The sequence below is a fragment of the Acanthaster planci genome, linkage group LG09, assembly GCF_054643075.1.
Source record: "Acanthaster planci isolate LZ-2023a linkage group LG09, COTS_SCS, whole genome shotgun sequence".
Taxonomy (NCBI): Eukaryota; Metazoa; Echinodermata; class Asteroidea; order Valvatida; family Acanthasteridae; genus Acanthaster; species Acanthaster planci.
In genome coordinates, this window is record NC_141785.1 from 21215224 (window position 1) to 21243157 (window position 27934).

The window sequence follows — 27934 nt, forward strand, 5'->3', positions numbered from 1 at the left end:
TTTTAGGATTTGAATAAGCGGCAGTTGGTAAGGCATGCCCCGGTTTTCGACAGAATGGTACAAGCAAATACTGTTGGGTTTAAACATAAAATATCAAATGGTGGTACTTATAAATTACATGGTTTTAGAAAGGAAAACCGTTAGATAGCTTGATGGTTTTTTTTTTTCATATTACTTGTATTTATTTTAAGCTATCAAGGGATACGTTCAGGTGAAAACAATGAATCAAGGTTGTGCATGAACCACTTTCTATGAGTGGATCCAATCTAAATAAGAAAACGCATATCTCAAGCAATGAGCAACCCTTTAAAACCACTAAGAAAGATTGTCAATATTAATTTCAGAAAATGTTCTGCTAACATCAAAACATCAGGCCCTCTTTAACTTTTTCGATTTAAAACCTTTTAAGTATTAAGTACCAAGGTTGAATCTCTTGTTTCAAATGGATGGTATTTGCTTGCACCATTTCGAGGGAACACACTGCATGATAAGCAGACGTTTGGATGGGTCGTTCAGACTCTGTGCTCAACAACACCTATTGACAGGTCGCTCCCAACAACAATCTCCTGACATAACGTACATGTGCTGTTAATTTCATGAAGGCATTCACGGCAGTACAGTCCGCTACAGTCAGGATTACCACACGATTTGAAAGTCCCATTGTCCACATCTGCACAGCCTAGACACACCCGTTTCTCTTGACCTAACCAAAGAAAGACTCTCCTCCAGAATGGATACTTTGCTGAAAGGTAAGCTACGAAACTAACTCTCTGCTCAACCTCCATCTCATGCTTCGTCTGCCTGATTCTCTGCTTCAGCAATTTGAAGAGATTCTGTCGTCTTTGAAGGGTGTGGTTGTACAGATAATGAATTCGCTCTTGCTCTCTCTCTGGGTAGAAATAGGAGGCAATTCTCCGTCGCAGGCGTAAGGCATAAGCCTGGAATAGAACCATGACTAACGCAATAAGATACAGCACCCCGATTCCTACTGAAAGGATTTCATTGGGAGGGACGGGATTAGGCAGGCAGTGCTCCGTGTCCAGTGTAACGTTAAACTCGCTAGCAGCCGCAAACCCTTCTACAAACAGAGATTGGATGAGCTGAGAGAGAACCCCCGAACCGCCGATTGTCAGATCCGTACCTCCCCCGCCTGAGATCTCAAACTTCACCCTACCGTGACGAGAAATGAGCGACAATAACCAGAACAGACCGTAATCGGCTAGGATAAGAATAGCTGCGATGACAGCGTGGAGAAGGACCGTCACAAGACCCAACTTGAAGAGACCTTTCTCTGGTTTGCTAAGCGACACAGACGACAAGTTGATCAGTCGACGTCTTTCCGATTTCTTCAGGGGTAGAAGCGGTTCTCGGCCAGACTTTTGTCGCCTTTCGTCCAGGAGTTTAAACTCCTCAGTGATGTAGCAATTATCGAAGCGATCTTTAGTGCGATACTTACTGTGATATTGGTAAGATCGAATGAGCAGAAAGACTATGGACACAGCCACGATCTTATCGATTACAGAAAAGGCTAAATTCAGGAAAGAGAAAGAGTCTTCCAGCTCTTGTTGGATGGCAGCCTGGATGGAATCGAAGGTCTGACTCCGATTAAATCGATTCTCCCAATAGGTTTCGAAGTCCACGTCAGTATTGAACAGTTGGCGGACGTCATCCAGAGCTCTTTTGACAGTTCTGAATGCCTCGTCTAACAGATTATCGATAAGTGCTGGCACTTTACAAATACCATCAGCGTCATGTAAGAGGCCGCAGACTTCCTGTCCGAAGTTTAAAATGTTACAAATTTCCTCTAGAAAAAAAACAGAGAAAAATACAATATACGTCTTATTCTTTTCTAAAGCGTATACAATTGCTATTTTAAAGAACAAATTCAAACATGTATGTTGATAAAAACAACACTTACAGACTGGTCGGAGTTGTTTTCAAAATGATCCAATAGTATAGGTTGATATTCAAGTTGATATGACCGGAACCTTGTGAACACGTGTACCTCCAATCACAATTCTCATAAATTGGAGGTACACGTGTTCACAAGGTTCTGGTCATTTGTCTCAAGTCATTCAGAGACTTACCAAGATTGGGTACTTGACTTAGGCCTAAAGCGCTCGTACAATCTTTATGTGCAGCGTCAACTCCTTTAGAGCAATCTATATAAGCTCCGTTGATTATTTGTTTGCATTGACTAGCGGCAACTCGAACTGCCTCCCCTGCTTCCTAGCAACAAATAACAAACAATATACTCAAGCTTATATCTACTAGATACTAATGTGGGGAGTTGCCCGTATATTTATCATGTATAATCTACATGCACATGGTATACGCCTTTAAGATCCTTTCAATGTTTACGATGTTGCATAGCAACTGAGAGGGTCCCCTCACCCTTCACGTTGACGTGGCCTTGCGCCTCTATTGGAATTAGCTCCATTTAATTTCTATCATGACAACATAAGATTTAGCCGGAATACCTTCCACCGACTTCATTATCTGTTTAAAAACGCTTGGATTCATTTTTATTGTAATACGGGCATTGTCAACATTTTTACTATTTATACCGCGCTTGGATATGCCGGTCTGCCCAGTGTGCGTTACCGACCCTTCGACCACGTCTAGTCCTTTTTCTTTCCGTGGCCATCTCGGTGGAGACAGCGCAACATTTCGGGACCATTTCGGACAGTTTTCAGCCTGTTCCCTTGGAGTTGCTGGGCCCTGCAGACCACTGTAGGTCTCGCAACCCGTGGTGTCTGGGTGAGTCGGGGTTTGGGGGGTATTTGGCATATCCTAGCGCCGGTATTTTGTAATTTCATCCATTATACGTTGCCATTTATGGTCACTTATAAACGTTCAACATGTACATCGTCTTCGCGCTGTACCGTCACGTGGTCAGTGCATTTGCATAAAGCCCCAAAGCCACCGTGAATAGAAATTTGGGTTGTGCTGTTAGCTTAAATAGCATATTCGCTTCCATGTATTATGTGTGCTATGTATAAGCAGTACGCACTCATGCCATTGCAGAACACCATTGCATTTGATGTCATTGTTGTTTAATTATTGTCCATGAATCAACTAAAGCACTTATGTAATTAATTAGGGTTCGTGCTTTTGTATTAATTTATAGGGTTTTCTTTCCATTGACGAATAAATTGGAGGTGATTATTTGACGACCTGTGTTACAAGCTGATCCAATCCATCCCTTACCGGGAGACCAGTCTCCCCCCTCCGGATCGTCAGGGTCCGCCCCCAGCGGGCGCGCAAGCGCTGCCGCTACACTAAATTTAGTTAAAAGTTTAGCCAAATAAATAGCCTACTCCACATTAAAACGGCAAGAAGTCAGGCTTTCACGCCACCATGCTTTTAGTTTTGTAGAATGATAAATTTTGTAGGAGGGTATGTTTATTGCTCAAAGTTTAGATTTTAGAACTTGTGAAACTGGCATTTTTCTCTTTTAAAAATTTATCCTGACGAAACTGAATTGTATCTTTAAGCTCAGATCATGCATAGTTCACTCACTCCGAGAGCTTCCACAAAGTCGTTGAGGGCGTTTTCTACCGGCTCAAAGGCATCTTGAACAGCCGCCGCCGCATCCTGCAATTTTCTCACGCTGTCCTCAAGGGTTCGGATGTAAACATCGAAAATTTCCCTGGCGGCATCTCTGATGAGGACGGTCTGATTCTGTGCCAGCTGATAACAAAATATTTAAGTTAATGTTATAAAGCGAGCTTTCATCAAGTCATGCTGGGCATTGATATGCTACGTAACACGTGCAATACATTAACAACTAGAAAAAGAAGCCATTACTGTGGTGTCACAACGCTCACGGACAGGTGGTACGCGCGCGTTACTTGCCTCTTCGACCAATAAAATATCGGGATTTGCGCGCGCGTGAGCGTGCCACCGTAGTTATGGTGTCTTATCTGATTAGTCCATATTTGCATCTGAAAACAAGTTTACTCTGTGATGCTATGTCTAATCCTAGATCAACATAGCTTACCTCTGCGCTGCAACTCATAGAATCCGACGCCACTTTAGCGTTGGTGTAGATGTTATCGATAGGACCAGTCAGAAGTAAGGTTACAATGAGCGCAAGGAATGCAGCCCGCCCTCTGGAGGTACATAATGTAGGAATCATCAAGGCCGCTACACAACGGGCTCGAACTGAAGAACAAAATCAACAGATGCTTTGTCGGTACTGTACCACTTAAACAGACTATCATGGCTGTGTCCGAAATGGGCTTCAAGGGCTACGGCTAGGTCTATTGTCTGCGCGTTTCCACGCAATTTGCACAATACAGAGAAGGCAGAATTCGACCCTATATCACTGAGCTACTGATGAGCTAATGTATTCCATAGAGCTATTTATAAAAATTAAATATAGCTCCCAGTTGTCCTCAACCTTAGTCTGGTACCCCTCCCACCTTCGATAGTGAACGATGCCTCACAATGTTACGGTTGATCGAGCATTAAAACATGAAGCCGCGTCTAGAAATATTGTGATGCCGTGCACGATATGGGGCAGATGGGTACCCCCCCATGTCCAATCCCTATACCCACTCTCAACTATTATTACCTAACACATCCCCCCAAAAGCCTGTAAAGAATTACTGCAATTGCGATCAAGTAATGACCAACACAAAGGTGTGGGGGGTGTTCTCTCCGCCCCATAAGTTGCATCATATGATATTGTTGCTAACGTCTGCAACCGTTCCCCATAGACACGTGTCTCACATAGTTGTATTGATCTTGGTTCTTGTTAAGCGGAACTCACCTTGAGTTCACTGAGTACTCACTCATACCCAAGATCTCATTTCTGACAACTCTCATGAGAAAGAAACCTTGAGACCTGTGGGTCAGCACTTTCGCGTGATGCAAACGACGATTGTTCGTGGAATGTATGGCACATGTGTGATCATGTCAAGCAATTCTTCGAAACTTCTTTCAACAATGTAACAGAGATCAGCGTTCGCCAGAAACAGAAAAGCAGGACGTTTGACACGAGAGGAGACTAAGACTTGTGCTTACCGGTAAACGCAAGAGTCATAGACATGATGATTGTTGCGATGGAGGTCATGACGATGGAAGCGACAAGGCTGTATTCTAGTCCATAGTAGAGTCCGAGGAACAGGAATCCGCCGAGGACTAGACCGGCCAGAGCGCCGACGATACCCTTCAGCTTACGGTGTGATTTACGGTCACTCAGAAAGATGTCGTTGAGGAACTAAGAAGAAAAGAAACACAAACAGTGAAAATGATTTCAAGACGATCACGACAGTGAATCTAGGCCTATATGATTGGATATTTCCCTCAGGTAACCACTGAGAAACTTATCACTGTTTGTACAAATCAAGGGAAGTGGATGTTTTACGTATAACCTCAAGATCCGCGTTGATAATGAGATTAAAACTTGCGTTTAAAGTTTCAGGTTTGAAAACCCAGCAATAAGAATTGTATTACCCAACGTCATGAATTGTAAGATTTGTTGTTTGAATCGGACATTTTTTTTTTGTTTAGCAAAAGTAAATGTTGACCGATTCTTAGAACCAAACGATTATGGGACAGTCATTGTTAACCAAATCTCTTGTTCACAATTTTAAGCTTTTTTCTTAGAAATTTCTGTCTCGATACAAAGTCTCATTTTTTTCTGTGTACAGAAAGACAAGATAAGGTGGAATGTAATGATCTTTTCAATTTGTTGAAAAACCTCCAGACCCTATGTTTGCCCTCACCTCGTTGCTAGCTAGCATGCTCTTTAGAGATCCTAGGGAGGTTCTGGAGCTGCGACCCCGCCGTAGTTTAGGTCTCTGTCTGGTAGGAGATCCTCCGGGAGAATCTGAGAACGTGGACGGGTAGTCGCTGTAAACGCTCCTGTTATCTGCAGACACAAACTGGTTGGAAAAACAAGGCTATCAATAAAAATGACCTGGGCATTTTCGCCTTACAAAGTTATGTTGTATTTTCTTTACATTGTATGTAAATTAATATAAACGCTCCGTCTAAAGCAATCATTTCCCGTCATTTTCTGCAGTGTAGTTGAATGATATTCAGACATTTTTCAAATCCATGTTACATTTTGCATGCTTTTCAGTTGGTACTTTTGAAATGTGTTTTATCATGCTTATCGATAGTTTTGTTACGCGTGGCCTCAGTTATCATGTCGGCTACCATTGGTTCTCTTTCCAGGTTGGTTGATAAATAATGAAATGAAACTGTCCAATCTTGGCTCCGTCCGTATCTGTAATTTCAGGCTTCCATTTCAAGAAATTTAGTCGCCTGAGCCGAGGCACTTCCAACTCCATTTTCTGCTACATCGACACATGAAATTGCCTAGTATGGGGTAAATATGTCAAGTACTTTCAGTTGCTTCTATTTACGTTTGAAACTGATTCTGTAGCCTGATATTTCTTTCAGACATAGCCTACCCTTTTCATTGAAGATTTGGCGCTTCCATTGAGAGCCTGGGTGCTAGCGTCAGGTTGGTCTTGACCAGACTTCATTCTGACCATTTCCTGTCGGAAATCAAAATCTGCCTTCCCAAGGGGTGTAACCTCCTCCTTACTCCTCCCATCATCGCTCATTAGTGACATTTTCCTGGATTTCTCGATGCTGACGGAGCGCAATACTTCCTTACGCAGACTGTCTGAGGCGTGCCGACGCCTTATCCCCTTGGAGATAGCAGTGTTGAGCTGTGACTCTCCACCCGTCAGGCTGGTAACAGGTGTTGTTGGGTCGTGTTTTAGGGCCAGTGCTACACGTCCTGCTGGGGCACTTTGGTGTCTTTGTCTTGAGGAGTTGGAGCGCCCGATAGCCGGTGATGATACGGGAGGTCTCACCGTAGATGCTAGCTGACGGGCCGCCACCTGCCTCACAGCCGATTGGCGCTGCTTGGATTTATTGACGGAGCCACGGCTGACGCGACGGATATTATTCGGCATACTGATGGGTCTGTTCCTTGAAATTCCTATTGATTTAGAGGGAAAGTTATGACCCTGAAAGTTTTACGTGATTACAACTTTAGAATTTCGATAAGTATTCTTATCGATGCAGTGTTATCATTTAGAACATATAAAAAATAAATCATTTCAAGTCTGAACCACTGACGAAATGAGCATCTTTAAGTACTAAGTATCATAAGGACGAATATAGCGGCTCACACTTCGTCAGAAATAAGATATATCTTATAAACATTCTGATGTTCAAAAAAGCTTACCATCTTTGGATCCAGTGTTAGATTTCTCAGGCTTTGTCCACTGTTTCTCCTTGTCTGGTCCTTTCCATTGATGGAAGTCAATCTTGTTCTGCTGTCCTTCTGGTATCGCAGGAGCAGGTCGAACAGTCTGTCTCATACGACCACTGAATGCTGGAGCTGCTAATGGACTGACTGGGGTAAGAGGACTTGGAGAGGAAGACAAGTCTGAGCTCAGACCAGAATCTGAGCTTTGTTGAGAATTCAGCTTCTTGATTTTGAACGCCGGGGCGGCTAGGGGACTCACTGGGGTGTGGGGAGTAGGAGACGGGGAGGATTCTGTCGTAAGCCCAGAGTCTGAACTGTGTTGAGAGGCCATCTTTTTGGTTTTGTAAGCAGGTGCTGCCAGGGGGCTTACTGGGGTATGAGGGCTAGGTGAGGGGGACAAATCAGGGCTGTGAGCAGAGTCTGAGCTGTTATGGGAAGTGAGGCGTTTATTCTTCAGGGCAAGACGGGCTACAGGGCCCACGGGAGAGCCATCGTTAAAGGATGGAGTCCGGTCAACGAGGTTGAATTTACGGCGAGTTGGTTGAGGTGTTAGGAACTGGTGTCGACTGCCTCGATGACGCTCGTGGCTCGAAGAAGGAGAAAGAAGACCAGCGCTGCTAGCAGACCTGGCAACCTTTTTACCTGAAACAAAATCGCCAGCAGGCAGCAAGTATAGTGAGCTCAAAGGATAAGTAATCATTCATGCACAGCTAAAAGCAGTAAACAATCACCACAAAGCTGTGCAAACTTGGTCTAGTATCAAGATGTGTCGTCGTAGTGACGGTTGGGGTGAACTCACCGAAACCAGGCTTTAGCGTTGATGAGCCTGAGTGCTTTAAAGCTTCATTCCTCTTCATGAGTTGTTCTATAACTTGTAGCTGTGTGTCCGATGTTCGTCTCTTGCTCAGTGGGGGCTGGCTAGGTGCCTTCCTTTTCGGTATGAGGGGTTCCATGGTACTAGCTGCTCGTAAGGCCGTCAGTCGAGCCGTCTTGCGAGCCCCAGTGCCCTCATTTGCCGGTAGATGGCCGTTGGGTACCAAGTCATTTTCTCTGTCCTCCACTTCTTTGGTGTCATCGTGTGTTTTGGCTCTTGGCGAGGATTCTTTGTCGTTGTGCTTTTCATCACCCTCTCTGATCTTCGGAGAGACAGCAGGTATTGAGGCTCTGGGCTTCGGGAGGAGAAGAGGTTTCTTACGGTCAGGTTGAGGTGTGAAGAACCGATGACCTGGGTGGGGTGCCTCAGCATCGTCATCTGATTTGATGTCACTGTCATCTCGAGCCCTTGGGACACTTAACGATCGTTCGATTTTTACTGTAGATACACAAAGCGAAAAACCTATGATAGGAAAGTTATCGCCATTGACACCTTAATTTGGTACGGTACATGGGCGGAGATTATTATCACGTGTGGGGGATGATTTCGTATTCATCCACCGACCACATCTCGGCCTCCATCCCATATGAGATTTTGACATCTGCAAGTGCGGAGTTGGTGGTGCAAGCTAAAAGTGCCTTTCCACATGTACGTTTTCTGGCTGCGTTGCGTACACGATGTGTTCATGGTTTCACTTTCTTGGATACAAAAGTCGACCCCATTAACATTACACAGGTGTGCATTCCGTTCGGCTGTCAAAATCGCCCTCGGAACAAGTTGGATGGATACGCAACGCCTAGCGCAAATGTTATAGCCCATCATGGAAAGGTGCCTCAAGGGTGTGCATGATCCGTGACTCGAAAAGTGGAGGGACGATCACATTGGTAACCCCAAGGCCCAAAAGTGGGGAGGGCGTTATATCCCACACCCCCGGAATCTTCGCCTGTACAGAAGCATTAGGCTCGTTGCCTTTAACTTTTTACCGTTTCAATCCACCTTCTATTCCTTGAATCTAAAGCCAACACCCCCAAAAGGAAAAGTGGAAGAAGGATTCATACAGAATATCAAACCATTATAGTGTATCACTTTGATCAACATAAAAGGTCCAACAACAAATGATCAACACCCAACGAGTGTGAAGAAAACATATCCACCCACACCAATACTGTACCTCTAGATTTAATTTAATACTTCAGATGATGCACTGTATCTTATTGAGGTCATCCGGTTGACCCGGAAGCTTAGACCTGCCTGTCAACAATTGGACCCAGCCTGCATGTCCAAATGGACGTCCGTGGAGCGGAATCAGGTGTTTTCTTTATTTGTCAGGTAACACGACCGTGTACAAGTTCCGGTATATGCCCTTCCAATATGATGTTCCGCTAACGAAAAAGACCATTGTCACTGTACTATTTATGGCCTTTGGTATCAACTGTTGCCACCAAGTGAGACAGCGTTCTCTTCACAGTCATGACAAATAAGCACCTCATTCTCACCGCCCCCACAAATGAAATCCATACAATTAGTATTTTCAACAAATTCTTATTCCGAACTAAATCAAAATTTCCGAAAAATTTGTCACAATTTTTATTCTTTGTTTTGTTTTTATTGCTCAAACTTTTACTTAGCCGTCATCCCCCAACTTAAGGTTGTAGATTTAGCGGTTAACTGTTTTTTCTTTTATCTTAATTTATAATTTTGTAGTTTTATTATTTCTTTATTTATCTGGTACACTGACTTCTTTAAATTCACGTGAACATACCAATTTGAATTTTACATACTAAGCTTTTGCTTAGTTACATAAGAGACCTTGTACCAATACACTGTTTTCAATGGATAAGAAGGGCACAAAGGAACCAATCCATTCCAGAGATGGTGGTCGGTATGTAAATGCTTACCCCAAATCACGAGGTATAGAAACAGTGTCTTTAGTCTGGGGAGTTAAAATTGTTATGTTTATGTGCAATTAGATAACTCAGTGTTCCAGATTTTTTTCAAATTTAACTTGCAACAGGCTTATTCAACAGTTCACTTATAAAACGTTTTTCACATTTTATCTGTTGTAGTTATCCCTGAATGTTAATCGTCAAATTACGATGTGTAGTTGGAGTTCCTATCTGACTCATTACAAAATCCCCACCATATGTCCAATGAACATGGCTGCACTGGGCCAGAAACACTGCTGAAGAGCCTTGTGTCTCTGTGTCAGCAGGTAAAAAAGAAAGACTTAAATAAATTATCGTCTCTTATCAAGAAAAGTACACGCAAATGCCGATATCCATGAGTTATAAATATTAAGTGAATCCTTCGAATACTGCTGCTGGAGTATTGATCTAGCCTTTGCAAACGGACCTAGTTGGGTAACATAGTTCACGGCAAAACCAAGTCAGAGGAAATTCAGGCCAACACATTCCGCTTCTTTGTCGGTTCTTACAGGGTAAACGGGCTGGTGGTAAGTCATTTCCTGTAGGCATACTAAATAACCGACTGAGTCACAAGTAATATGTTGATGAAGGAGCTACAGTATTTTACGACTACCTGCAGTGTCCATGTTGATTTCAGTCATGTCAGAAAACAACACAATGACAGCAAACAACCAGGTAACTTTCCCCCATTTAAAGTAGAGAGTCTGATACATTTCAAACTTCGCTGGAAAGATACTTTCATTTTGTTCTATGGCATTGGCTAAATTGTTAATTTCAACTTTAAATTTACACCTGTTTGATTACGTACCATTTAGGTACAGTGCAAGTCACCAAAGTACCACTTGAACTCGCTGTAGTACTAGCGTATACGTTTTCATGATAATTTAAATTTGGTGCGGAAAATCAACAGTAGAGAACCGTTCAAGCAATCACAGATATCAAATGAAGAAATTGGAAGATGAGAAAAACTACATCATGAAACTTTTCGGTGTTCATTCCCTGTGTCCTTATACAGCGGAATGAAGTCATTAAATGCTAATGCAAGGGCTTACTTTCCGCGCTCATAATATTAAGAAAGCAAAAGAACAGAGACAAAAAAGTTTGATATTTACCTTGTATTAACTGCCCCTTTTTTCCACTAGTAACTCAAATAAGAGTAGAAACTGCTTCGTAGAATTTATTCACAGGAAATTGGATCAAAAATATTCTTGCCATCAAGTGACAAAGAATCACTTAAAAGAATAACAGAGTACTGTTGGTTCATACTTAAGGCGAAGCGAATTTGACGTCACGAAAAATTTGCAGCAAGCTTTCGCTAGAGTTGAAATGTGTTCAACTTTACGGACTCGCAGCGTGAATATTTGATCTCACGTCACAAATTTGTGTTCATGTTCGCTTTTGCGCTATATATGAACCTGTCATTAAGCAAGAGAGTCGTCACGCCAGGCAAATATTCTTATAATGGCAACATTCATTATTTACACTACAGACAATGAAATCTTGAGGCGGAATTAACAATTCCGCCATGCAACAATGTTATAGAACTAAATAGAGAATCCTCTTCAAAGAAAACATGTCTCATTGCAAAGGCTATGGGTATGCTCCAGTTTATTTCCTACTCTTCCTTATTTTCATCTCAACTATACAATACCGAAGACAAACTTGTGTAAGTTCAAGAGACTTTAAAAATAAAGATATAATTTATTTTCCAAATACGTGGATTTACAGTGGAAATTCTCCTTGTTGTAATTAAGATCTGGATGATGATGATAATGAGAATTCGATCGAATCTCTGCAGATGTCAGCTTGGATGCATTCATTCTTTTCTTCGTAATGTTGCCTACCTTTGATCTTCTCAAAGCAACCTTAATCATACAACAACCCCCCACACGAATCTCTTATGGCAGGGTGGCCGTTACAGTACGGGTATATGAGTCACAGTATCCAAGGGATACAACATAATGACAATGAGTAACTCGTGATCCCCTGTCAATTTTCCGATGACTCGGTAATGCTTTGATTGAATGCATCTCCAAACAGGTGTTTTATGCTTGTACAGTCACCCAAGTATAATCCACAGCAAAGGACTTTTTTAAATTTATTTATTTACAATGTAAAATGTTGAGGCATTGTTTTAAATACATTTGCACACTGTGATTATAGAAAGTTTTAGTCATGTCGTGTTAAGGTCTGATATACGTTTGTGTTGTTTCTTATAACCATCCGCCATATCTGCTGACAGAACAGAGGAAAACCATCAGAAATATGCAACAATATTAACCCCCAATTTAACCCTACAACTAGTTGGGATATGTTGGATCATCTCGTAGCTGAAGGGCGCCGATTCTGCTCCCCAAGAATTCAGCTGTCACATTCTCAATCCGTTGACAAAGGGCTTTGATGTTAAGGTCATTTGAAGCCCACGCCTTCATGCGCGTTGGCCACGCGCACTGATCACGTGAATGGAAAATACATGGATTTTGGGCTAACCTGTCTCGGAAATATGAGCGTTCCAATAGAATGGCCGGTCCAATTGATGCAAACATCGTGTCAAAATGACTGCAAAATGTTACTTTAAAAAATCTTAAGGCTCGACAGCTGACGCAATTACAGTGCGATGCGACGATACCGGAGAATGTATTGAGAGGGATTCCGCCACGGCTCTTTAGGGTTAAGTTAGCACTGTGCTAGAGTTCCATGATAACTAATATTTTCACCTATTTAAAGTTAAGAATAAACTCCCCTCTGGAAAGTTAAAAAAATAACTAGAATTGCCTATTCTAGTTCTGAGTTTTCGCTTCTCTGTTGTGTTTGTTGTAAGTGCTATTTTGCACCGCAAGGCCATTAAGTTGAATTACTCTGCAGTATAATGTACCTATTTAAAGCTTCCAAAGCGATGTGGTAGACAGGATCGCAAGAGTTTTTCGAGTACTTTTTTGTCCAGTTATGATTTATAATAAACAATTATGCCCACCATTTAAGAGATAAATTTTTGCTCTCTTAAAGTGTAATAAAAAGGTTGTTAGTTCTTTGTCAACTACATTTATACGGTATCTCAGTTGACGGAATTTGTCAATTATAGCGTATATTTCCACTGCATTCGGTCACTGGAATCGGAAGAAGTTAACTAAAGACTCTCAGGAAACAAGCATGAATTTAGAAAAAAATGACAACTGTGCAAAACAGTGTCATGATAACGTCTTTATTTTTGGCTTGGTAAGGTGCCATTTTCTTCAGTGGCCCACAGACCGTCCTTTGCTTCGTACGCAATAGCGCTATACAGCACGGAGTAGTGTAGGTCACCGTTACATCGAGATATGACAGATCAAACTTAAAAGAATTTTTGTTTCGTAGAGAAACTTTGGGATTTAATAAACAGTTTAGCCAGTGTTCTAAAAATGCAATTTAATGTCTTAATTTTGACTTCACATAGACTTGTATTTGCGAAAGACTGTCTGCCGCTGTACCCAATAAAGGGTGTCCATAAAATACGCATATTTAGCAACAGTCTGCACAAATGAAAAGTGGTAAGAAAACATCGATATTTGAATAGTTTCATTTCCAATCATACCTTTCAGTGCTGTGCTCATACTGAAGTGTTGTATAATCCCAAAACTGACAGCCAGAAATCACCCAGGTAGAGTGAGAACTTCGGCGAAAACTCTTATGTCAGGGTTCTCTAATAGTTTACTGCCTGTTTACGTGGGATGGCAATAGGGCTAACTGGTGAACCCACACGTTCTTCCTGTGCAGTTTTAGCAATGCAACGCCCTATAGAACCAAGATAAGTGAATCAGGAAACCAGAGGAAGGAAACAGCTACTGCGCACAGACATCAAGTACCGGCTCACAATTCCCACAGCGCCTACAGCAAGCTACTGTGTAGCAGTTGTACTTTGCCACAACTTTGAACACAATTTTCAAAGTTTTCTTCACTGCCTTTCTTTGGAGTATATCTTCTGTTTTTCATTGGAAAGGTGATTATTTTTAAATAGGCCAAGTTATAAACTATCACAAATCAATGGTGTTAGCGGCTGATAATAAAAAGTTTGTCAAAACTGCTATTTACTTTCTCAAGGTCATGTTTGGCAGAAATAGGAAGTTGGTCTCTGGCGCAGCTACCAGGAGTTTGCGGTGAGAAAAAAAGCCTTTTGTTTCTAGACAAGGAGTATCAATCCAACAATCCAAATGTAATCTTTACATGTTATTTTTCACAGGAATATTCTTATTTGCCTACCATTTGCCGTCCACAAAACAACTGGTTTTTCATTATTAGACTGGCAACCATTTGGGAACAGAAACTAGGGCAAGGACACATCTATTGTTATCGAGAGTCGGAGGCAAAATGTAGCCGATGATGTGATTTCGCAAAATACTTCGATTGGGATAGTTTGAGTGGGACTGTATTGCGCATGGACATTGGTTTATAGGAAGCTACTGGCCATCAATTGAACAATGACCTTCTGCTACGACCTAAGAGCCATTTGGGGAACAGTGCATGGTGGAAGAACTATTGCTTGTCATGCGTATACAATAAGGACAGATAAGACAGCTAGCACTAGTCCCCCTACACAACAATTTGTATTGCTATGTCCGGTAATATTCTGCAAAAGATGTCCTGATGTAATATGCCTAAACCTGACTCGCCTGTCAGTAATGTAAATTACATCGGCTACCGTGAAGCACAACCAAGATGTTTTCAGCTAAAGAAAAGGGGGTTGGCTGGATTCAGTCTTTTCCTGGCGGGAATTTGTGCGCTAATGCTTTAATGTGAATAAAAGATGTCCACGCGATGCAAGAAAGGAAGACGTTCTGTGGACTTATCCATGTCCACAGGACGTTTCCCGTTCTCTGAAAAAATAAATTAAAAGGCATTTTGGCGTTAGGGTCATTTGCTTTAAATGGAATAGGAAACATTTTACAAAAATCCAGCTGAAAATCTTGTTCCCAGTACAAGAAGAATTAGAATTTTCACTGAGATTTCTTACATGGACGAAAACAACGGAATGTCCACACTGTCTATGTAATGGATGTAGGCCTATAGATGGGTGCAGGGGTGTAGTGAGTGTAGGTCCTGCTCCGCCCTAGAGCTGATCAGTGCTGCGGGCTCGCATTTTGTGTTCATGGTGCATTACCTAAGGTAAGCCTTCAAGCTTTCTAGTTTGAAGCTCTCCTAGAACCGAGAATTCAGATCAAGAGAGACGCTGAAATGTTCTTGCTTACATTCCCTTGAGTGTTGGCACTTGTATTGCATGGTAAACTCCCCGAAGGGTTATTTTCAGTCTTTCAACATGTCCCTTCATTTTTGGTAGACCCTTGGCACAGTGCCCTTTGTAACTTTTGGATAATCCGTACCTGCTGCTTGTTGTTCCAGTACGTCCCACTGTCACTCAGAACTTGAGAGCTAAATAAAGGTAGCTCTGTGTAACTTTCTACTAATATGACTCCTATTATCCAGAGCCCCTTAATAATACGAAGCACCCAAGCACACACCCACCCCGAGTTGGATCCAAGTACGTCATGGAAAGAATGACTAGTTTGTTCTCCCAAGATCAATTCCCAAATTGATTTGCTTTACAAATACAACTCACCTTTCAAGTCATTCCCTTCAGGATAATATAGCCTCATGCCTGAATTCTTACTCGCGTTGAAACACAACTCAATTGTATGTGCCTATGTTTGGTACTTTCTCAGTTATCAATATTTTATTGAAGTTACAATCATTGATGGCTTCCACTTTGTTTCACTCCTTTTTCTTATCTGACATCAGACTGGTCCACCCGTTTTATAGGCCATGAACTGCCTAGTCATAATTCAACGTAGTGTATGAAAACATTTCCGGAACAGCTTCTGATTAAACTGCACTTTTCGGGGACGTTCGAAGTACCTGACATAGATCAAAACAAACATGAAATGATGCGTCAGTGTGAGTACGATTTGAGAGGCTCAATAAGGGAATGTGTGAGACTTGTAATCATCAGTAACCATGGAGGAAGATAATTCATTGAATCATTTCCATAGCAGAAGAAATAATTGTAAGGAATGTGACTTTTTAAACTCAACAGAAAGAGACGCATCTCACCAATTTCAAGGCTTCAAGGTTTATTTATTTTTCCACATTATCGAAATCAATTAATACATGATTTGTTAAACCATTACAAATAATACAGAAAGTTACAGCAAATTGGCTTTAGCCATTTTTTGTCGTTGAAAGTGAACAATACCAGCCAAGAAGGAGGAATTAATGATATGAGTAAATGTTTTGCTTACAGTATGCGATAAGCAAATCACTGACTCTTTACTGCCCTAGTAATAATGCAAAATTACAAGATAGATTTGACAATTAAGCCATGTCCCATGCTTCTTTTATTTGGAACATTTTCACAATGCCAATTGTTTCAAGTTCAGTTGCTAAGAAACGGATTAAAATTTGCATTAGGACTAAAAGCAATCTTTGAATATAGCAGACGATTGTGTATATTACTAGCCGTCGGGAAAAGATGCCGATGTGACGCTTCATTCGATTCGGTAGAAACATAATGATGTTTTTGTCCTTTCTGGGCAGCGAATTGGATTAAGAGCACAAAATCTATTTTGCTGGAGAGTGAACTAGAAAAAGTAAAAACATGCAAGTGCACAGCCCAAGCTGAAAGGACGCGCTTTTTCTTTAATACTGTTGGCGGTTTTCCAGAGACGGGTCAATCCACTGAGCAGCGTTTCCATCGAAGAGCGCCCCCTATAAGTGATTTTGCAACTATTTATTCTGAGCGCGAGTTCAGTGTTGAATTTTTGCTGGTTCATTTCCTGGACACCACTGTGTTTGGCCATTTATGGAAACCAACTTCCTATGCTTCTCAGAATTATGGTCAATATGAAAGGAGAAGCAACCCACAATTATTATTATTTTTTCATCTTTTTTTTTTACGTTTTTCATGTTTGTTAAACGCATATCGAACAACTCCAAAGAGACTGGATTTCCATGCTTCTTAGAAGTTTGGTCTCATAGAAGGAGTATTAATCGTCATGTTCTTGGTTTCTTTAACCTTGTGTTTTTCTTTCTTTTTTTAACGTAAAACCTGCAAATCAAATAACTTGATTGCATGCAGACAGAAACCGTCTTATGGTTAATCTACTGACGTTCATTCTCAGTAAGAAGACCTTCCTGTTCTCCTCTTACATCTATTTTAAGATTCCAATGAACTTTCACATTTTTCAACAGCAGTGGTAAACCAGTGATAAGCTTCGAGCACTACGGTAATTGAGGTTATTTGTTAACGCGTCCTCCGAGGACACTGAGAGTTTCGTATCACTGGGATAAGCTCTGGTAAACCTTTCGGCATTCGTCGTAACTAAATTAAAATAACAAAAGCAAGTCTCTGCGACACCAGAAGACGCCAGCATAACTCTATTCCGTTTTTGAGTTATTTGAAACTGTACTGTGTTTGTACCCTATGTTGTAGTCGTATTACTTATTAGTCCTTCTACAAACACACACCATAATTGTTTTTATTATTTTCCCAATTTCATAATTTTACAAGTTTACAACCAATTTTACTGTAGATTTAACATGATACTGCGTTTACCCGGACTGTATTGGAGAGTAAATGCATGACACTGCAGGAAATTCCTCAGATTTCTTGGTTGGCAGTAATGAAAAAGGGAGAAATTTATAGTTTGAAATAACAATATAACAATACGAAGTACGCATGCATTGCTGAGAATTAAAATTATGAAGGTCGGCGTTTTGCACATCCACATCTTACTCTGTAAAAATTTCTATGAAGTTTAAAACCCTCCTGCACGCGGATTTTGCTCGTTTAAAGCCTTGAATAAGAGACAATGAGCGCATAATAGCTCACTTATCGACACAGTCATGAAGTGTGTCCCTAACTGGTGTAAGCAAGTCCTGCCAAGTTTAAATATAAAATGTTTATTGTGGTGCTTATCGGTTACATGGTTTTGAAGAGGACAATCTTAGCTTGATTGTTCTTTTTATTACATCGCATTCGTTGTCAGCTATCCAGCCAATCAAACTGATTCTTTCCAGGTGGTCGTTCAGACTCTGTGCTCAACAACCCCTCTTGACTGGTCGCTCCCAGCAACGATCTCCTGACATAACGTACATGTGCTGTTAATTTCATGAAGGCATTCACGGCAGTACAGTCCGCTACAGTCAGGATTACCACACGATTTGAAGGTCCCATTGTCCACATCTGCACAGCCTAGACACACCCGTTTCTCTTGACCTAACCAACGAAAGACTCTCCTCCAGAATGGATACTTTGCTGAAAGGTAAGCTACGAAACTAACTCTCTGCTCAACCTCCATCTCATGCTTCGTCTGCCTGATTCTCTGCTTCAGAATCTTGAAGAGATTCTGTCGTCTTTGAAGGGTGTGGTTGTACAGATATTGAATTCTCTCTTGCTCTCTCTCTGGGTAGAAATAGGAGGCAATTCTCCGTCGCAGGCGCAAGGCATAAGCCTGGAGTAGAACCATGACTAACGCAATAAGATACAGCACCCCGATTCCTACTGAAAGGATTTCATTGGGAGGGACGGGATTAGGCAGGCAGCGCTCCGTGTCCAGTGAAACATTAAACTCATTGGTAGCCTCAAATCCTGCTACAAACAGAGATTGAATAAGTGGAGACAGAACCCCCGAACCGCCGATTGTCAGATCGGTACCTCCTTCACCTGAGATCTCAAATCTCACCCTGCCGTGACGAGAAATAAGCGACAATAACCAGAACAGACCGTGATCGGCTACGATAAGAATAGTTGCGATGACAGCGTGGAGAAGGACCGTCACAAGACCCAACTTGAAGAGACCTTTCTCTGGCTTGCTAAGCGACACCGCAGATGAGTTGATCAGTTGACGTCTTTCCGATTTCTTCAGGGGCAGAAGCGGTTCTAGGCCAGACTTTTGTCGCCTTTCGTCCAGGAGTTTAAACTCTTCAGTTATGTAGCAGTTGTCAAAGTTATCTTTGGTGTGATACTTACTGTGATACTGGTAAGATCGAATGAGCAAAAAGACTATGGACAGAGCTAGGATCTTATCGATTACAGCAAAGGCCAAATTCAGGAAAGAGAAAGAGTCTTCCAGTTCTTGCTGGATGGCAGCCTGGATGGAATCGAAGGTCTGACTCTGATTAAGTCGATTCTCCCAGTAGGATTCGAAGTCCACGTCAGTATTGAACAGTTGGAGGATGTCATTCAGAGCTTTCTGAATGACCCTGTCGGCTCTGTCCAACAGATTATCAACAAATGTTGGAACTTCGCAAACGACATCGGTGTTTCCTAAGTTGTCACAGACTTCCTGTCGGAAGTTATTAAAACTGTTACAAGCTTCATCTGGAAAAAAACGGAGGAAAATCCTATTTAGCACTATCCTAATTTTAAAGCTCAACTGTTTCTTAAATTATCCCAAATATGCTACATGCCGACAGCAATGTACGAATGCACGCCTCATAAATTGAGTTGCACAAAACAACAGCTGCAATGTCAACTACAGTTTAACTTTACACTTAACGAGCAAATTGCTCAAAAATAGTGCACTGATTGTAATTCACCTATAGATACCCAGCATGATTACTCTCTAAATCCCAAAGAGTGGAATTTCACTCTATTCGAGTGAAAATTCAGTCCCTCCGATGGAAATTAAGGACCAGACGAATTGGAGTGAAATTTTGTCACTCCAAAAGATTAAAATTTCACTCGAGCTTCCACCAGAAGGGGCTATTTTCAGCCTTTTTCGGTCTAAAATCAGAGTGATTTTCACTCTTAAACGTCTTGTCCCTAATTTCAATCTTTCAATTAAGAGAGTATATTCATCAACAAAATATTCGTCAGGCGTTGTTAAAAGTTCTGTTCATCAATATTCCATTGACTGTTGCCACAATTCTTTGAGAGACTTACTTAATCGAGCGTTTCCAAAGTTTGGCACTCGACCTAAGGAGTTCCTGCAGCCTCTGTATCCATCGTTTGATGCTTGAATGCAATCTTCATAAGCTCTGTTGATTACTTGTTCACACCGACTAGCGGTATCTCTAACTGTCTCTTTAGCGTTCTGAGAACAAATGACAAAACGATACTCATTGAAGACACACTTACGAAGGGTAAAACAATATTCAAATTCATATCTTCCCTATGAGAAATTAAATCAAAAAGTTAACATTTCAAATAGACTTAAAATTTATTTAGCAACAGCTTACGTGTCATTGTACAGAATCTTAAATTCTGTTGGTGTTGGACTGTGTTTATTTCATTCATATGTTATTGAGAATTCAGAAACAGTGAAATTGGTTTGGCCCTTTCTAGGTTTATCCCAAAGAAACTTTCGCATATCTTTTCAGATCGTGTGTATTTCACTCACTCCAAGAGTTTCCAAGAATTCGTTGAGGGCGTTTTCCACCGGCTGAAAGGCAGCTTGAAAAGTCGCCGAGGCTTCCTGCAAATTTCTTACGCTGTCCATGAGGGTCTGGACGTACACATCGAATATTTCCCTGGCGACATCTCTAATGAGTAGAGTCTGGTTCTGTGCCAGCTGGCAACAAAAATATTAAGGTAAATGCTATAAACTGAGCTTTCATCAAGTCACAAAGGTTGCATAAATGTACATTATACCTGCGACGGTGTACCCGACACCTAAACACCAGATTACTTTGGTGCCGCTTGACGCATGTGATCCCAGAGGACTGAGTGAAAGTCTAATTTTAAATCGATTAAGAGTTTTCACACTGCTTACCTCTGCACTACAACTCAACGAATTGGACGTCACTTTAGCGTTAGTGTAGATGTTACCGATCGGACCAGTCAGAAGTAAGGTTACAATGATCGCAAGGAATGCAGCCCGCCCTCTTGAGGTACATAATGTAGGAATCATCAAGGCCGCTACACAACGGGCTCGAACTGAAGAACAAAATCAACAAAATTTAATGCTTTCTCAGTTTCACTTAAAACAGACTGTAATTTAAATTTCTTAATTTTCATCTGTTTTGCAATGCAGAGAGCACAGAATTCGGACTGCATTAGTGCTTTAGTTGAGACTCCTTACGACCATCTCAAGAACATCACAAGACCCTATAAGAGTGGATTCAAGTAACAAACTATTCAGAGATGAACTGCAACAAAGATCTCCTTTTCTCGCTGTCATTTGTAACAGGTTTTGTGCCTGGTCTTTTAGTGATGTCTTGCCTGCAAACACTTTTGTACTGGTTATTCCTTATTGTATTAAGGAAACCTTGTGTAATCGACCGTGTGTGCGTGAAACTGTAAATCATCAAAGTTAAATTCAGTGAACTTTCCCAGTTTATTGTGATAACATTATGGTCGTAGTACATAAACTGATGTCCTCACACTTCAACTGGTGCCCCCCCGGCCTCCATAGAAAGTCCACAGTGCGTCAGAACGTTACGGGATGCGGTTAGAAATGCATGAGACTATGAAAACCACTGTCCAACCGCTGCAACCGTTTCCCATGGACGTGTCTCTCACACAATTGTGATCTGGTGTTATGATCTTGGTTCTTGTTGGGCAAAAATGCCTACTTTTAATGAGTTCATTGAGTACAAGTGAGTACCCAAGGCCTCATACTAAAGACGGCTATGCTGACATTTCTTACTTAGAAAGAAAATTTGAGACCTATGGGTCAGACGAACGTGCAAACGATTGCGCATACGGGTAAATGCGTGATCATCATGCTTTGAACATCTTTAACAATGTAACAGAGATCAGCATTCACCAGCAAGCAAAAGGTAGGACATTTTACTCGAGAGGAGACTAAGAATTGTGCTCACCACTAAACGCAAGTGTCAGAGACATGATGATCGTTGCCATGATGGTCATGACGATGGAAGCGACGAGGCTGTATTCTAGTCCAAGGTAGAGTCCGAGAAACAGGAACCCGCCAAGGACTAGGCCGGTCAGAGCGCCGACGATCCTCTTCAGCTTACGGTGTGATTTACGGTCACTCAGGAAGATTTCTTTGAGAAACTGAAAAGAAAGGAAACACAAACGATAAGGATGATTTCAACGCGACGACAATGAACGCATCTGATTAAGTTTTCCCTCGGGTAGCCATTGAAAAACTTATAACTGTTTGTACAGTTCAAGGGTAATAAAAATGTTTTAAGTAATAATCTCAAGATCCCTGTTGAGAGCAACACCAAAATGCGCTTTTGAAAACAAAGCTATATATAGTTACTAGACAACATTAACATTTGGGCATTTTTACCATAAATCAAGTAGTATTTTTTTACGGTGTGTTAGTAAATCTTTTGGGCCAAGTTCTTAAAAGTAAATGACACATCTGAAGCAATTGCTACTACCCATTTCTACGTTGTAGTTGAATGGATTCTTGGATATTTTCCCAATCACAATAGCAGATAATGCTTGGGAACTTTGTTTTAACACCATTCTCAATCATTTTGTAACAGATAACTTTTCCATAACTTCAGTTATCATGCCAGTAATCACAAGTCCTCTGTACTCTTGTCTCTTTGGCAAACTCAAATTTATTATTATGACATGATTTGGCAGATGAAGTTCAGTGTTTTTCTCTTTCAAATCTCGTCTGTATCTCCTGCTCCAACTTAGTCTAGTCCCCTGAGTTCATACCCTTAAGCTCATTACAAATCTGGCTTGGGGACTTACCGGGATGTTGGGAGACGGAGACGGGGAAGATTCTGTCGTAAGCCCAGAGTCTAAGCTGTGTTGAGAAGCAGTCTTTTTGGTTTTGTGTGCAGGTGCTGCCAGGGGGCTTATTGGGGTATGGGGGCTAGGTGAACGGGATAGATCGGGGCTATCCGAACTGTTAAGAAAAGTGAGGTGTTCATTCTTCAGAGCTGGACGGGCGTCAGGGCCAACAGGAGAGCCATCGTTGACGGATGGAGTCCGGTCGACTAGGTTGGAATTATGGCGAGTTGGTTGAGGTGTTAGGAACTGGGGTCGAGTGCCTGGACGGTGCTCTGGATTCAAGGAAGGAGGAAGGAGACCAGCGTTGCTTTTTTTACCTGAAACAAAATTGGTGGAAGGCAGTAAGTAAAAGGATGAGTAATTATTCTGTACACTAAAATCAATTAATAAATCAGTCAATGGTGTGCAAACTTTGTCTATAAGATAGCATATGTGTCGTAGTGAGGGTTGGAGACGAACTCACCTTTATTGGTGTCAACAAGTGCTGTGGCCTTTGAGAAAGATTCTTTAATGCTCTGCTGAGCATCATCCTCTCTGATCTTTGGATGGACAGCAGGTGTTGAAGTACTAGGCACCGGGGGGAGAAGAGGTCTCTTACGGTCAGGCTGAGGTGTAAAGTATCGATAACCAGGTTGGGGTGCCTCGGCATCGTTGTTTGATTGCATGTCACTGTCATCTTGAGCCCTTGGGACACTTGATAATCCCTTGACTTTTACTGTTGATGTACGAAGTAAATAACGTACGATAAGTTCATTTGGGTAAAAAGGAAGCATTTATTCACAAACAGCAATAAATAATGCCAAACCTCGAAATGGGTTTTGCGTGTAAGAAAGTTATCATTATTGACCTCTTAGTTAAGTATGGTGTACAGGAACTGAATCTTGGTTCTAAAAATTGTTCTTTTGTAGTTGTCGTACTTTATTTACCGATTCAATACACCTTCCTAATCCTTAAATATAAAGCCACCCCCCGAAGGGCTTAACTACATGATTTTGGAGGATTCGTATAAAATATCAAATCATTAAAATGGGTTACCTTGATCAATATTATTAAGGTGATGACATCAATAATTTATTAGACACAGGTTGGTGTAGAATACTTATTCACCATACGAGATACTGTTCTACTGGATTTTATCCACACGATGCACTGTATTGTTCGGGATAACCAAGGAACAAAAAGAAAGCCTATCAGACAATTCAACAACCCGGATTCCATGCCCAAATGGACCTGTAACGGAATTTAGTGTTGTCTTTGTTTTTCAGGAAACGAGTGCCGGTTGATATTATTGCACTATGAAGTTCAGCTACCCAAAAAACAGCATCATCACTGTGTTATTTATTGCCTACAGTTACGCCTGTCGCATTCAAATGAGATAGCATCTTGTTACAAGTCATGACAAACGAGCACCTGATTCTCACCGCCTCAGTATCCACACAGTTTTTAACATGGAGAAGCAAATTAATTGTGCGCATTAATGAAAAATGTTTGCCAATCCAGAGTGAAGTTTTTGAAAACTTTGGATATAAAAATAGGGGAAATAGGCCCGCACTTGATTCATATTTCAGATTAGTTGTTTATTGATTCCTAATTTGAGAAAACCAATGTTTAAATGTTGATTCATTTACACCTTTTGATGGTTGTTGCAGTGGTGCACTTCAAAGTCAGAGATCGGGACGCTCTTTCCTTGATTACATTGTTTACTTTATAGCATTTGTGTACATCACAAATAAAAATTAGTTGAAAATGAAATAAATCTTACAAAAGCATTTGCTTACAAAGTAATTGAAGTGGTCAGAAAGTGCTTATAGCACCACGTAGCAAAAGTGGATCTAATTACGTCATAGATGCAATGGCTCCTTTGTTCTCCCAAGATCAACTCACCTTTGAAATCCTTTCCTTCAGGAGAGTACAGCTTGGTGACTTTCTTCATCGTGTTTAACAAAACTCAAGTGCCAGTGTCCGTTTTTATACTTTTTCAGTGACCAATATCTCGCTGATGTCACGATCATTGATGTCTCCCACTTTATTTCACTCCACTTTCTTATCCGACACCTGACTGTGAAACCGTTTTATAGGCCTTCCAAGCCATGAACTGCCCAGTTATTGTTCAACGCAAGTTTATGGAAACATCCGGAACAGCTCTTTCAGTTAAACTTTCACTTTGTAGGGAAATTCCCAATACCTGTCATATAACAAACATCCTTGAATGTGATTCCGGGGTTATTTGGGGAAAAGGATGGAGGGAAGTGAGATTGTTTACACATGAAATTCTTACTTCCTTGGAGTGTCAACTTCTTTCAGTTTTTTTCAGGGTTTAAATGTTAAAACGATGTCTATTGGGTGAACTTTCACACATTTTACTATCGTCGGAAAAGCAGCGATAAACTTCCAAGAACAAAGGCAATTTCGTCTTGGATTTGATATGAGACACTCAACGCCATGTCAAACTGAATGTGCCATTGTACTAAGGTAGCGACAAACTTCAGGGAGGTCACATTTAGGAAAAAATCAGTCAATTGAAGAATTCGTTGGTACATTAGCTTGCACTAAATAATTATATAGACAAATTGCGCACATATTTTAATTGCGTTTTCAGTTGGTCTTTTTCCTTAAAGTGGTCTTAGCATGGTCTTTCAACTACCGTATGGATACCACTGTATATCACTGAACAGAGAATTAAGTTGGCGTAGTTCTTTCCTCACCTTTCACCTTTGTGGTCCCGGGTTCGATTCCTGGCCCGGTCTCCATCTAGATTCGGCTTTCAGTTCCTACCTGATTCTGTGGGTTTTACCTAGAATATTCCTCTGGGGGTTTTCCTCCCACCTCTAAAACTGTCACTGCTTCTTATTGTCTCCTCTCTCCAGATGTAGGCCGTTTGGCGGCTGCCTGAGGCGCCCTTGTGAGCCTTCGACTCGAAATATAAATCTGAAGGTCTTCATGGAAAGCAGTTCTGTCACTGATCGGAGTTTACTCTCGAAATACAGTTCGGAAAAAAGTTACTAACAGAACAAAAATAGTAGTTGTCACATGATTTTTTTCTTTGGCGCGGTCTTACTTTGAATTCAAATCAGCACCAAATACAGAATTAGAAACTAAGGGTTATTGGCGATCATTTCTGATGGAAACGCTCGTTGCTGAGCATAAATCAATAAAAGGAATTAAACTTTCATAGAAGTACGTTCACCACAAATGTATCGATATCAGACATCTTGATTCAATTTGTAGGTAATATGAAACAATATTTCTTTTAATCGAGAAATTCACTTGCAATTCTCTGTTTTGAGTAATTCAAAAGACTTCAATTTATCAGCAAAAGCAAACAGACAACTGTTGTTCCACATTGCACATACATAAGACAAGCAAAATATCAAGGCTTCCGTGGTAGGGCTACCTTCAAATATTCACTTTCAAATATAGTATCAACACTGGATACATAAACTATCTTTGGTATAACAAAAATTGATTATATAGAGATTAAAAAAGAAGAAAATAACCTCAAAAGAGAACATAAGAAGAAGAGAATATGAGGGTATTATGAACAATCCCTTTTAGGGAGATTTTCTTCTAGAATGAATAAAATTAGAAGTTCAAAATTTATTTTAAAGCAGTGGGTGTAAATCAATGCGCAGTGCGTATACATAAACGCTACAAATATCGATTCGGAAACCTAATTACTGTTTGAAAGCAAAACTATATATAACATGGATATAAATCAATAGAAAATATTATAATTTATTAGAAACCTTAATGAAAAATTAATTATATCAAAACAAATCTACAAAAAATTCATGCACAGATTAGCAGAGATTGTACAAAGACAGCTTTCACATCTACATATTCATATTTCACTTTATTTATCTTAAGAAAAGAATCTTCAGACTACATTTCCCAAGCACCACACCTGGCATGACAAATAAGTGTTAATTTTGGCACAATATACATCAAAGCTCAGGACTACATAGGCATAAGAAGTACATTAGTTCCATAGAATGGGATAGTATTGGTTCTCAAATCATTTTAAACAATGAGACTTGGATGCTCATTTCTTTATGATGGGTTCTGATTCACACGGTAAATACTGATTTTAAGCTTTGCACAAAATCACATTACTGTTCCAAATGTTATAAAAATATGGATTTGAAACACGGTGCCTGGAAAAGTCCAATGCGTCAGGATTAAATTGAACGAGGAATGCTTATTGGTGAATTGCATAGAGTTCAAATGTTGGCAAAAATTATGAGCAAAAATACTGGGTTATCTGTCTTTGGACATCATGGAATTTTTATGCTTAAAAAATTACATTTAGAAACAGCCAAGACTGGCAGCTTTATACAAATAATCCTATTTAATACTTTCTTTAGAAATTTACTGAAACAAATCTAAAGCACTGGTTTTCAGCAGTCATTCTTTTCATCTGTTTGGAAAGTGATTTGCTTCAAGATGGCTTTGTGAGATGGTTTCATTCCAGTTGGCAAATGTTTACAAGATAATTTCTACTCTTTATTTCCAAGTTGGAAAACCTTGTGACTTTTCTCCCAAAAGTCCTTCAATCGATCATTACCATTCTCACAGAAGCTGGTGAAATCCTGCAGCAGTCTCTCTTGTAACTTTTCATCTCCACAGGAACTTGTACGCCACCGTTTGGTCAGCAGGTAGTTGGGCACCCACAAGAATCCCACTTCTGCCACCAAATTTGGTATTCGTTCATGACTGGCTACCTGTTTCAGAGTGGGCATCCTTTTCTGACTGCATTCTCTTTTGATGGTGGTCCCTGCTCCCTCTTGGTCCATTGGACTGTTCCTGTATGACTTGTGGCAAATGGGCAAAGGGTCGTCCCAGAACGTTGTGTCCTGATTGGTTGATGGGACAATGAGGATGAGCGCCATGCCAGTCATGTGAACGTACTGGGTTTGGTCTTGGTTAGAATGCTGGGATGTGATGGGGGTGAGATGGAATGGTTCAGTGGCCTTGATGAAACCAAACCTGTAAATAGGACAGAGATTATGGAAGAATTTCAATGTAAGATGTGATAGTCTTGTAAACGTACTCAAGGTTAGCAGGTAATAGCGCTGATATAACAACAGAGCAAATTGTCAGTACCAAAGGTGGCACTGTATTTAAATTCAGAACTTACTCTAACCACTGGTGAAATGTTTCAATAGTCATGACTGGCACATCAAACAGCATTTTCTGCCTACACC

The 27934-nt window shown here is 40.9% G+C and overlaps 3 protein-coding genes and 1 long non-coding RNA gene across 9 annotated transcripts in view; 1 reads left to right on the forward strand and 3 right to left on the reverse strand.

Annotated features, from left to right (window-relative positions):
• Positions 1-104: 104 nt before the first annotated feature.
• On the reverse strand, positions 105-15802 carry LOC110985454 (uncharacterized). 2 transcript variants are annotated; one of them, XM_087140895.1, is made up of 11 exons: positions 15630-15788; positions 13611-13810; positions 8040-8552; positions 7217-7882; positions 6429-6967; positions 5736-5894; positions 5032-5227; positions 4004-4167; positions 3523-3693; positions 2088-2229; positions 105-1804 (listed from the first exon to the last, which is right to left on the reverse strand). In XM_087140895.1, the coding sequence occupies exons 2-11, from the start codon at positions 13627-13629 to the stop codon at positions 513-515; spliced, it is 3861 nt and encodes a 1286-aa protein (XP_086997021.1). In that variant the 5' UTR covers positions 13630-13810; positions 15630-15788; the 3' UTR covers positions 105-512. The 2 variants fall into 2 exon arrangements, with proteins under 2 accessions (XP_086997021.1, XP_086997020.1); XM_087140894.1 differs by lacking the exon at positions 13611-13810 and having other exon boundaries at positions 15630-15802.
• Positions 2276-3173, forward strand: LOC147798271 (uncharacterized). The gene is made up of 2 exons (XR_015426338.1): positions 2276-2760; positions 3131-3173. It is a non-coding gene; the product is annotated as an uncharacterized LOC147798271 (long non-coding RNA).
• Positions 15803-16123: 321 nt separating the features above from the next.
• Positions 16124-24878, reverse strand: LOC110985453 (DC-STAMP domain-containing protein 2-like). Of its 4 annotated transcripts, none has more exons than XM_022246488.2 (8): positions 24615-24878; positions 23194-23445; positions 22689-23047; positions 21833-22028; positions 20782-20945; positions 20410-20580; positions 19953-20103; positions 16124-19388 (listed from the first exon to the last, which is right to left on the reverse strand). In XM_022246488.2, the coding sequence occupies exons 1-8, from the start codon at positions 24661-24663 to the stop codon at positions 18094-18096; spliced, it is 2637 nt and encodes an 878-aa protein (XP_022102180.2). In that variant the 5' UTR covers positions 24664-24878; the 3' UTR covers positions 16124-18093. The 4 variants fall into 4 exon arrangements, with proteins under 4 accessions (XP_022102180.2, XP_086997023.1, XP_022102179.2 ...); XM_087140897.1 differs by having other exon boundaries at positions 23329-23445; positions 24615-24870; XM_022246487.2 differs by lacking the exon at positions 24615-24878 and having other exon boundaries at positions 23194-24187.
• A 1068-nt stretch (positions 24879-25946) lies between these two features.
• Positions 25947-27934, reverse strand: part of LOC110985433 (GATOR1 complex protein DEPDC5-like) — a 33954-nt gene continuing 31966 nt past the window's right edge. For both annotated transcript variants that reach the window (XM_022246452.2, XM_022246451.2), the window contains one exon: positions 25947-27716. In XM_022246452.2, the coding sequence (XP_022102144.2) occupies positions 27227-27716 (490 nt within the window). In that variant the 3' untranslated portion in view covers positions 25947-27226. The remainder of the gene's footprint in view (positions 27717-27934) is intronic.

Coding starts and splice junctions, on each gene's coding strand:
- LOC110985454 (XM_087140894.1), bottom strand. CDS start 15,666: ATGAGGCTATATTATCCTGAAGGGAATGACTTGAAAG. Junction 6,968..7,216: donor TAACACTGGATCCAAAGATG/GTAAGCTTTTTT, acceptor CTAAATCAATAG/GAATTTCAAGGAACAGACCC. Junction 5,228..5,735: donor GCATGCTAGCTAGCAACGAG/GTGAGGGCAAAC, acceptor TTTTCTTCTTAG/TTCCTCAACGACATCTTTCT.
- LOC110985453 (XM_022246487.2), bottom strand. CDS start 23,503: ATGCTTCCTTTTTACCCAAATGAACTTATCGTACGTTATTTACTTCGT. Junction 20,581..20,781: donor CGTTGAGTTGTAGTGCAGAG/GTAAGCAGTGTG, acceptor TTTTGTTGCCAG/CTGGCACAGAACCAGACTCT. Junction 19,389..19,952: donor CTTTGGAAACGCTCGATTAA/GTAAGTCTCTCA, acceptor GTTTTTTTCCAG/ATGAAGCTTGTAACAGTTTT.